Here is a 12229-nt window from a genome sequence, read left to right as displayed (position 1 = left end):
GCCAAGCGTCCTCTTCTACAAATACATTCCTCATGATGCTGCATCTTAGCTCGGTTTTCTTGTAGAGAAGAGTCATCTTTCTTTGCATATCTTAGTGGCTTAGCGTATAAGATCCATTACATCGACAAAAATTCGAGGAGGGTTGTCTGGACAGAGAGGTTGGTTGGGGTGCTGTGGATTAGAGGGCTGCCAAGGCTTGAGAAGGAGAGTTGGCCGCATGGGGTGGTGGATGCGACATCAATTGGACTGAATATATGGAATCTAGTTGTATGCAAAAAAGAGCTAGATTTCTCGCAGGCTTCATACCGCCACCTCAATTGCATCATTAACAGAACTACTAGTATCTCTATCGTAAGCACTAGCTTCTGCATCTTTTGGAGGGATCGCACCTTGAGAGACTTCAAGTTGCATGTTTTGATAGAGATATTAGTTTCTAATGGATGGACATGTTCCAATTGCATAAGCACGACTCCAGCTTGACAACACTGCAAGGTTCATTATCTGCATCCAATTTCCCATGCGCATGTGTTTGCTTGGCGCAACACATAAACGCTACGGGGCAAGGCACGGCTTCCATTTCTTATAATTTTTTGGAGAGACCACAGTGCCAACTCTCCACCATACTTTTGCATGGCACCTCTGTATGACATGCACTGTATACTTTGCACTTTCAATCTGTGATGTTTCATTGCAAGACGATATGTTTAACTATTTATAGTGTTTTTTTGTAGCTCAACTCAAATATCATCTTGTAGATTGGTCAATTGAAGAGCGACAGTACAACATGGCAGGTCAGTAAAGCACCTCATTTATTGTTGCAGCTCATTCATGCTTTATCTATTTGCTTGTTTTAGAATTTTTTGCATTACTTTCTTTGCTTCGGTTTATTTGGATCTCATTTTCATGACTATACTCTTGATGTCGATCAACATCTACACATGTTAGTAACACCTGCAACTCTTTACATGTGGTTGCTAGCCAATGCACGTTATGTATTACAATAGTGAATGCATGTGGTATATCACAATAGTGAACTCACACTCTAAATAATTGATACCATACTAGGTGTCGAAATAATTGATGTCATACTATATATGTCCTTGTTTCTCTCGTACTAGGTGTCAGTATGAAGTTCTCAAGACCTAGAAGATTACAATCCAAGCATCAATAAGCTAGTGAGCAAACTGTAGCCAGCTTGAAACTAGCTTACCGTCCATATGCTGGGTTATGGTTTAAAATTACTGCATTGTATAAAGATTGGCGCATGCAATGTGACATCTTTTCTCACAATCTAGAAATATGTCCCTCCTACATGGCGGCATACCTCACATATATAGCGATAAACAAGGTCGACAGACAAATGAAATAGACACTCCTGTTGCCCTCATTTGTGTATTATTATTGGGCGCTTTGCCTTCGGAGAGGGAACAACAAGACTTAGCAGCATTGCATCTAAAAGCCATTACCAGTTCAAGATACCAACCACGAATCAACAGTAAGCCCTCTCTATTCATGAGACCGATCAGTGATATTTGGATATAAAAGAGGCAGATACTATAATTATAGAGGAGCTATACATGTTAACCCAAATGACTTTTTACCTTATCGCAAGACAAAATGTCAACGTGACAAGCCATACATTGGCAGATCCCTTCAACAAAAAATGTGTTCTCTTGCTTGGTGATCTTGCCCAACTACGCCCAGTTTATCATGCATAGGAGCTTTGTAACACATATATCACAAGCTCAGTCCACTGTCTACATGCAACTTTCTACAGGATGTCATGCTCTGTAAGACATGCAACGGACCCTGAATTGCTTCATTTCTTGACCATTATTCATGAAAGAAAACCAGTTGTAGATGAGATCAATTGTACTTTGGGTGCATGTATTATAGATGAATCACGTATGCATGACTACATCAACAACTCTACTCCAATAATCTGTATTCACAAATCTGACGTCCAATACTATAAGAGCCTGGCCTTGAATAAGTTGTACAATCAAACTGACATTATGAAAGTGGAAATGAAGACGAACGGGTGTAACATGAATGTCCCTCAGTAGTGGCTAAGTTCAACAAGCTAGATTTGATCTCAATTGGCGTGTACTGCATGATCACTAAAAACACCGACTTGACAATAGGTGTGGCAAACGGTGCAACATGCATTGTCAATGCCATAACACAAAACACAGAAGGTGAGGTTACATGTATCACCGTCCTCATTCATTGTACTGATAATAACTACAAAAAAAAGAAAGGAAATACACATTCGTCATTCACCTTCAAAAATGCGAGCCGACATCCTATGCTACCAACCATTCGATGAAAACTTTCTTTTTGAAATACTTTCTGTTTATAAGAATTTACATGTAGCATGTATACTAGAAAAAACATTCATCAGTAGACAGCCTCGCTTGGATATAATCTCAGTTGTAACCATCCCTATAATCTCAACTAATTGATGCACTTAACTTTGTCTCCTCCCATAAACATTATAGCATTTTTGAAATGTATATCCCTTTCACACAGTGCCGCCCTTGCCAAATTAGTCATGCTCTTGTTCCTTCCAATGCTAGATATTAAATGTCAATTTGCATATGTCCTACTGTATTCTACAGATGCTATATAGCAAGGACAACCAAGCAAGACTTTTTTTTTTCCCTAAGGCTACTCTTTGCATTGTGCTACTAGCGAATGTGAAGGCAGGCGAGCGAGAGAGAGAGAGAGAGAGAGAGAGAGAGAGAGAGAGAGAGACTCATCATTATCTCACACAGGCATGGCTGGATGGGATCAATGGCCCATGCCTTTTTTGGGGAGCGCAGGCATCGTGGGCCGTTGATCTCGCGGCGCGCCCCGAATTTACCAGTTTGCTCAAATTTACTAAAGTTGATCCAAATTTACACAACGATGGGTTTATCATAAAATAAACCCTTCTCCCATTGCTTTCAACGAGCACGCGCAGGTGAGGTGGTTAAGGTGATAGGCTTGCAAAGGTGGCGTCCGGGGTTCAAGTCCGGGGGATGAGAGGGGGAAAGGGTGCCCAAATTTACAAGTTTTGGTGCGCCCGAATTTACCTGTTTTTTTGAATTTACACAAGTCGCATCGGACGGCTTATATCGCACCCGATCCCCGAAATGGGTGTGGGTCATTGATCCCCTCCAGTCCATGCCCGTGTGAGATAGTGGGGAGAGAGAGAGAGAGAGAGAGAGAGAGAGAGAGAGAGAGAGAGAGAGAGAGAGAGAGGGGGGGGGGGGGGGGGGGGGGGGGGGGGGGGGGGGGGGGGGCAAGGCAAGAGCGAGATGTGAGAGAGAGTGGCAACGTGGCGAGAGGGGGTAGGCCAGGTGGAGGGTAGGGCATGGGTAGGCTTGGTGAGGGTAGGATGGGAGAGGCAAGAGGGGGCAAGATGGTTAGGCGAGGGCGAGAGGGGGCGGGTGGGTTCAGTGAGCAATGAGACAAGAGAGGGAGGGTGGCTAGCGAGAGGGAGGGAAGCAAGAAGGCAAGGCAGTGCAGGTCAGATGGCTCATCGTTCAGGAGGGAGAGCAAGGGGAGAGGTTGAGAGAGAGCGATAGGGGGTCAGGGGTAGGAGATAATGCGAGTGAGTAGGTTAGGGGGAGAGTAGGACAAGCCATGTAGTGACGAGCACTGAGAGAGTGCAAGCCGCGGCGGCGAGTAGCAAGGGGGAGAGAAGGGTGGTGAGAGAGGGCAAGGAGCGAGTGAGCTGGGCAAGCAGGTCAAGGGTGATAGCGTTAGTGGGAGGGCAAGTGCGCGAGGTAATTAAGTTTGGACGAAGGCAATTAGGCAAGGCAGCCATACAATCGATGGAGGGAAGGGAGAGAGAGAAACCTTTAGAGACATCATCAAGAGTAAGTAGAATCTAACCAAGAATTACAACAATCATGAAAGCAAGGGATAACAATTGGCAATCAACAAATGGGATAGAATTGCTATTTAAGGAAACCCAAAAGAAGAGAGGCAAAAAAATGCATTGCATAGACAAAGCCAAAATTGGAGAGCTAAACTAATGAAGAGCTACTTGAGGCTTGGGAAATCTTGGTGGAAACAGAAAGCTAGTCAATGCAGCTGGATGCTAGTGAAAGGCATGTGAAAATTGTGATGTCTAAGTGTGATAGGGCTTTAGGCAAGAGCCATTGACTAATGGAAGGGACTCCCACGACAAGGTGTGCAATTGGACCGCTCCTTGAGGAAGAATGTTGGTCACCATAGATGGCCCTTGCCAGACTGGCAACAGCTTGTTTCCTTTCTTTCAATAATTTGCTTGATATAAAAGAACTAGGGAGCCTTTGCCAGAATTCCTTGTTTTCAAATGCCGATCATGTTCAAGCCTTTCTTCTTTCTTGCTCAATCTCCAAGGACTTTGCTGCTAATAGACGCTCTTCTTCCAATTTGGTGAGTTGACTTATCCTTGCAGAGTTTTGGCCTCTAAGGCAGTCCACTTTTATTGTTGTGACCGAGGTGAGCCAAAGTGAAATTCAAATGGGGCCACTGTCCTGCATCTCAAAACATGTATGGCCACCACAATCCATTGTGTAAAGTGACATGGGTGGTGATGTGCCCTCGGTAGTGGCCACATGTGATACCAGAGTGAGCCAAAGAATACCATCAAGACCACTTTTGTAGAGCGTGTTGCCAATCATGGTGTAGGGCTTACTTTTGATAAGCAGACTTCTCTTTTCAAGCTTAACAAACCTGGTGGGTAAGAATCTATGGATTGAAGATGCATAACATCTGAATACCAGTCTATGACAGTGTCTATCTTAAAAAGAAAACTATCAAGGAGGTCATCTTCTACTCCTGTTGTTGGTTTCTCTTGACTCAATCCTGGAGAGATGGTCGGCCATTTGATGCTTCTTGTCAGGCAAAGGACAATCTCAAAGTCAAATTCTTGAAACAACCAATAACCACCTCCAAACATGTCATACCACTTGAGGCTTGTTGAGAAGATAGTTGAGAGCGTGGTATCAGTTATAACTACAAAACGTACACCGAAAAGATAATTCCTAAACTTTTGTAGAGCATAAACAATGGGAAAACCCTCTCTCTCAGTGGTGCTATAGTTTCTTTCGGCCTTTGTGAGTAGCCAACTGGCATAGCAGATAGGCTAGTCGACTTGTGCTCCTTGTTGGTGCATGTGTGAGGCATTTCTTCACATAACTAAAGGCTAGTTCTTATGCAGAGGTCCACTAAAAAGGTTGGGTTGAACTAGTGAGGCGAGACAGAGGCCTAGCAATATCAGCATACATTCTAATAAACTACCGATGATAGCCAGTGTGGCCTACAAAGCTATGCAATCCTTTCATATTGATTAGCCTAGGCATGTGTGAGATGGCTATAACCTTTTCTAGGTCCAGGGAAAGTCCTTTAACTGATACAATATGGCCTAGCAGAGTACCTTAAGTGACCATAAAATGACACTTATTGGGGTTGAGTTTCAAATTTACCTCTCAACAACGAGCAAAGATGAGGGCCAAATGTTCCATATTCTCTTGGAAACACTCCACTGGACTTGCACAGCCTTGGCCCAAGAAGGAAGAAAAGTCGTCCATGAAAATCCATGGAAACTTGTTGTGAAAGGGCTCAAACACAATGTAGGCCGTTCGGTTCCAGGAAGTTGGTGCATTCTTCAAGCCAAAGGGCATCCGCTTGAAGACGAAAACTCCCCATGGAGTTAAAAAAGTTGTCTTGATCCTATCATCTCCTAAAATAGGCATCTGATTATAGCCACTGAAGTATTCCATAAAAGTAAGCAGAGCGTGGACGGCTACATCTTCTAACAATCACTCAGAAAATGGGGTGGAAAAGCCATTTAGGCTAGTGACCTTATTCAGAGCCTTGAAGTCTACACAAACCCTAATCTTGCTTGAATTCTTCTTTGGGGCGATAACCATATGGGAGAGCCATTGTGTGTGTTCAATGGGCTCAATACCTGCAGTCAGCATCTTATCAATTTCCTTTCTGACTGCTACTGCATACTTGGGGCTGAGCTTGTATGATCGCCACGCATAGGCTTGTCATTCTCCTGTAGGGGTATGGAGTGAATTCCTAGAGCCGGGGGTCAAGTCCTGTGAGGTCCTTGTATGACCGGAAAAAAAACATCCTTCCAACTAGTAATGAAGGAAACCATCAAATCAAGTAACTAGGGATGATCCCAAAGCCATGTTACCAGCAAAACTGGGTTGGACTTTTCTTCAGAAGCGAGCAGCCAAGGTGGGCAGGTTAATAGAGTTAGATAAGTTAATAGAGTATGTCTATTTTGCAAATGGAGTATGCCAAGCTCTGCAATGAGTGCCTAGAAACCCAAGACGATTACGAATTTGTAACCAACTTGTGTGTTAATGTGAAGAGGGAGATGACATATACATTGACTCCAAGGTCTCATGTTGTGGACCTTGAAAACACAATTCATGTGTTTGGTACTTATAATGCACGGTGGGGAGGCTTTGGAGGCTTCTTACGTGGTTGACCTATCGTCATGCTTTCTATAGGCATCAATACCATCCACTACGTTTTGCAGCTATATTAAGAACGATATCTGCATGAGGCAAAAGCATGGGTATCAAGGAGGTCATTATTGAAAAGTAAGTGAGGTGTTTGTGTTGGACACTATATGCTTATATTGTTTGAATTGATGATCTAATCTTGTCTTTTATCTTCGTGTATATGTAGGTAGAGGACCTTTTGGTGCGGACACCCATGACAACACACCAATGGATCAAAGGATCTCCTTGGTCCCAACAAGTCAAATACCACTCACGTGTCCCAGGAAGATCTTTACAAGTCAGTGCAAGAAATACTAAGACCTTGATGCCAGCACAATGGAAAGGAACGGGATTGAGCTTGCCGTAGAATCTAGCTTGGAAGAAGATCAACGGAAAGCCTAAGTGCAAGAAATATTACAAGACCTTGATGCCTTTGCTAATGATTTGTACACAATTTGGTACTATATGGTACTTTGGTAATTTCGGTATGGTTTGAACAATTTGGTATGCCTGCGTGTTACTTCACACACGTCCCTCTTCTGCATGCTCAGACAAAGCCTGCTGATTCTTCACTGTTGTGTATAGAACTTAGTATTGTTTGGGTTTTTGGTAACTCTAGTGCTATGGTACTTTGGTATTGTGTACACAATTTTGTACTATTTTGTACTTTGATTCTTTGGTACTGTGTTGTACCAAGTTTGGTACTGTGTCACTACTATGTACTATTTGTTACTTGATGACATGGGTTTATAGCCTCCAACAAACTTGAGGTGATCTCTCAGCAGCAGCAGGGTGCAAGTCGCACCCCAAGTCCTCCCAATGACAATGCATGGACGTTTGCATGCCTCTTTCACCTTATTTAAAATGGCTTTTGTTGCCGTCCATTGGAGGCAGCATGGCATATACTGAATCTCGAGCATCTTTTCTCTTTTCCAATGGATAACAGTGCATTCAGAGCAATGAACGGGCTGACCATAGAGAACAAGGATGTTGTAGACTCTGAAAGGAAGATTGGTGACCACAACGGACCTTGAGACTACAGCAACAAGGCCTCAGTCAGCTTTATCAAACAGCTGATTAGGTACTCCCGCAATTATATACATCAGTAAAAGAATTTAGAACCATCTAATTCTGACAAATCTGAAACTGTAAAATTCCTCCACTTTAGGAGTCATTCTTGCACTCCCACTAAGTGAGACTCTGGAGGACTGGGACAATGCTGCTTCTGGAAGGGGAAAAGAGATCTCACAGCCATTCATCGCACTAAAGGCGAGAGATGCTTTTGGTGGAAGCGAGAATTGTGTGCCGAAGTCTCAGCATCAGGACTGCAGAGGCAAAATGCATAATTCAGCATTGCTGAAACTGCAGCCTGGATATTTTGTGATGACCCATGGCTCTGACGTTTTTGGAGGCCTTTGGTGAGAATGACTAACACCACACCTCACTGAAAAAAAGGGAGGATGGGCATGAACAGGAGCATCATAGGTCTCTCTCTTGAAAAGAAAACTCCCCTTTCCCATAGAGGCTCGAAAGCCCTCCTAGTGCCGAGTGATGCTTACGCAAATGGGTTGCAGCTGATGTGCCATTCCATAGCCAGCTTTTTGCCAGAGACACCCAGACAGGTGGGCAACAAAACTGGCAACATTTTGTGCAAGTACTCATCTAGCTGGTTGTCCATACGTCAGCTGCATGAACACCCATACTCAATTGACAATGGTCATTTCCACTAGTATCATCCAAAAGGAAACCTACTAATTTATGTCTCCATGCTTAGTTCTCCATTCTCATGGCTTCACCGTATTCTGCATCTTCTTGCATGCCAGCAGTCGCATACATGCTTCCCATGAGAACGTAAGCTGCTGAATCATGTTTATCTAGACACAATGCCCGATCAAAAGCCCATCTTCCAACAGATATATCTCCCCATTTCTGACAAGCACTCAACAGGGAATGCCAAACTGCATGATCGTTCAGATATTGCAATTCTTGGACCACTCCTACAGCCTTATCAAGGTGGCCTGCACGCCCAAATAGATCGATCATGGAAGTGAGGTGCTCCAAATCTAGCTTAATGCCAAACTTTGTGCTCATGCTGACAAACTGCTCATAACATTCTTCTACTAAACCTAAGTGGTTGCATGCATTGAGGACACCCAAATATGTCACAGCATCAGGAATAATGCCCTCATGCTGCATCCTCTTAAAACACTTAAGTGCCTTCTCACCTTGACCTTGTTGGGCATATCTTGTAATCAGTACATTCCAAGGACCAACATCTTGAAATGGAAGCTCTTCCAGCACTTGGTGTGCCTTTGTAAGTGCCCCAAAGTTGGCATACATATCCACAAGAGCTGTGCCAAGCTCAAAATGCTTACTCAGCAACCCCTGCGCAACAATTTCATCATGAATTTCTTTTCCCTTGTCAATCGCTCCAATGGTGCCACAAGCTTTCAAGATGCAAGCATAGGTCACTGCATTTGGAGACACGCCCTCTTGTTGCATCCGCATATAACATTCAAGTGCTTGGGCACCTTGATCATGCTCCACAAACCCTCCAATCAATGTAGACCAAGAGACGACATCCCGACAAGAAAGCTCCTCAAGAACTTCTTGTGCCTTGTCAAGAACGCCACACTTCACATACATGTGTATCAGGGCATTGTCAAGAACAATGTTTTTTCCTAGCAAACCCTTTCTAGCAATCTCATCATGTAATTTTTTGCCCTCAAGAGGTGCTACAATGCTGCAAGCTTTCAAAACGCAAGACAAGACAACAGAATCTGGGGAGAGGCCCTCACGTTTCATCTGCTCAAAACTTTGCAATGCCTGTTCACCATGGCCATGCTTGACGTACCCTGCAATCAGTGCACTCCACGTAAAAACATCCCGAGAAGACAGCTCCTGGAGTACTTGGTGTGCTTTTGCTAATGCACCACAGTTGGCATACATATCAACCAATGCAGTACCGAGTACAATATCATTTTCCAGTAACCCTTGTATGGCAATCATTTCATGGACTTGTTCTCCTTTATCAGCTGCTCCAATGCTACCACATGCTTGTAAGATGTAAGTAAACGTTACTTTATCTGGACAGATGCCTTCACGCTGCATCTTCTCAAAGCAGCTAATTGCTTGCTCACCCTGGCCATGTTGAGCAAAACCGCCAATAAGTACATTCCAAGAGACGGCATCCCGAGTAGGAAGCTCTTCATGGACCTGTTGTGCCTTGGCAAGATCACCACACTTGACATACATACCCACTAGAGCATTGCCAAGCACAACATCATTTTCCAACAGTCCTCGTTTTGAGATTTCGTCATGTATCTCCTGCCCTTTGTTAAGTGCTTTCATGCTCCCGCAGACCTTTAAAATGCAAGACAAGGACCTTGAATCTGGAGAGAGACCCTTGCTTCGCATCTTTTCAAAACAATGAAAGGCTTGGAGATCCTCGCCCTTTTGGGCATATCCTACAATTAATGCACTCCAACAACAAACATCTTGTGAGCTAAGAGTTTCGAGAATCTGCTGTGCTTTGGAAAGAGCACCACATTTGACATACATATGTACTAAAGCATTTCTCAGCACATCATCACTCCCCAACAAGCCTTGTCTAGAAATCTCTGCATGAATTTGCTCACCCCTTTCAGCAGCCTTCAAATCCCCACATGCCTTCAAAATGGAAGTGAAAGTCATGGCATTTGGAGAAAGGCCCTTATGCAACATCTCATCAAAACAGTCCAAGGCATCTTGCATACGCCCTTGCCGGGTATACGCTGAGATCAAAGCAGTCCAAGAGAAGACATTGCTACTATTAATAGTATCAAGTACTGCTTTTGCCTTTTCGAGTTCACCACATTTAGCATACATGGTCACTAAAGCATCCGAGCATTTTTCGAGCAGTCCCCTCTTCAATATATCATCATGCACTTCAATGCCTCTGATCAAGTCCTTACTCTTGGCACAAGACCGCAGTTCAGAGATGAAGGCAGAGGTTTCTTCATATGAAAAGGGTGTACTTTTAAAAGCTATCATTTTTTGTTTTCCACGGAGTTTTCCATTCTTTGTCTGTGTAGACGATTTGAGCTCTTGAGCAAACCCACTGTGGTCATGAAGCCATGGCGACTTATCATCGTCAGACATGCGGTTACGATCTTGATCCTTAGACGTCTGCAATAACTCAAGCCTCCATAGCCGGTAACAACCCATCAACTTTGGCTGGGGAGTCGTGGGCTGCTTGGCCTTTCACACGGGATCGAAGCCTGAAGGGTCATTGAATTGGGCAATATAGATTTACATGATGATGCATGGCCGAAGGTTATCTTATCCTGAGTTTACACGATCAACAGTTCACATGGCAAGATATTAAAACCCGGCATTCCCCACCCTTGATCCCATTTCCAATATAGAATAGTGAGGGATGACAGCTCGCAATGAGGGTGGGCATACGTTCTCTCTCTCTCTCTCTCTCTCTCTCTCTCTCTCTCTCTCTTCTTCTTCTTCTTCTTCTTCTTCTTCTCCTCTCTCTCTCTCCTCCTTTTTTAACTATTTTAGCTTTGGATCATGAGTGGGCTAGGGTTTTGAGCCATGAAAGGGAACACACGTTTTTGTTGCTCACAATAAAGGGTGGGGCTATGATAGGAGAGATGCACATGTTGCTACACAAGGACCCCAATTGCTTGGAGAAATGGTGTTTAACTCCTCACAGGGTCTAGGAACATGGGTGTTCATCTCTACAAAACCATTCTTTATCATCTTGTTTGAGGTAAGTTAGCCAAGTTAGCAATAGTCGCCTACATTGTAGCTAGTCAAGGGTAGGGTTCTTGCAGATCTCCTTTTCATAGCAAATATGTGAGCTCCTTGCAAGCCCCCTTTGGTATATATTGTCTTGAATGTTTCTCTAGTAATCATGGAGTTTATTAGTGCTAGAAGATCTATTTTTCTCGGAATCATGGGAGTTTTTGCCCAATGCTCCCTCCCCATAAGATTGTTCCCTCATTGGGATAGTAAGGTCTATGTAAGGAGTATCCAAAGGAGGAGAAGCCATCCCATTCAAATTTGAATCAATGTCATCGTTGACCACCACCACAAACTTGGTAGAAAGATATTTTTCCGTCATAAAACTCCTCGTCCAAATGATCGGTAGTCCTCTCTAGTGGCACTCTCAATTCTTCGCTCCCCAACCATGACAATGGCATGCAATGCGCCCAATGTTAGCATTGCAACATGTTCTTGTAAGTACCTAACCCCAAAGATAATCTTTGTGTTGGTAATGGGAAAAGCTCTCTCAAAGGAGGGAAAGACTATAGTGCATGACATGATAGTAGAGTTCAAAAAACTAGCACTAGATTGAAAAATGAGAATGATGGTGCATAACCTTGTGTAGGAGAATTATGAGTATGTTATGTTAACCCTAAAACTCATTTGTAGTTTTTTATAACTTTTGAAATCTGAATTATTCTATTTTACTTGTTAATTTAAATTATTTTATGTGAGAGCTTGTTTGGGATGCCTAATGTCATTGTTCACTAATATATACTAGTGAGTATTGCCTATAGAGAATAATAAATTGATATTTTCCTCCTATGCTCCATCCTACTCACTTGTTTCGTGTGGATAGTTTATTTAAGTTAAAAAATGGTGTTAATAATGGTAAGCAATGACAACCAATCCACTTAGTAACAATGAGTGCATGACTCGTCTCCACACACACACACACATAGAGAGAGAGA

General features: G+C 43.3%; 1 protein-coding gene across 1 annotated transcript; it reads right to left on the bottom strand.

The window, feature by feature from the left end:
• Window positions 1–7318: 7318 nt before the first annotated feature.
• Window positions 7319–10939, bottom strand: LOC147430662 (pentatricopeptide repeat-containing protein At4g13650-like). Its single transcript, XM_086493256.1, has one exon. The coding sequence runs from the start codon at window positions 10704–10706 to the stop codon at window positions 8271–8273; it is 2436 nt and encodes an 811-aa protein (XP_086349382.1). The 5' UTR covers window positions 10707–10939; the 3' UTR covers window positions 7319–8270.
• Window positions 10940–12229: the final 1290 nt, after the last annotated feature.

This window comes from Adiantum capillus-veneris, chromosome 21 (assembly GCF_014529385.1).
Source record: "Adiantum capillus-veneris isolate H3 chromosome 21, ASM1452938v2, whole genome shotgun sequence".
NCBI lineage: Eukaryota > Viridiplantae > Streptophyta > Polypodiopsida > Polypodiales > Pteridaceae > Adiantum > Adiantum capillus-veneris.
The sequence above is the reverse complement of the archived record's forward strand: the minus strand, read 5'-3'. Positions and strand labels throughout refer to the sequence as shown.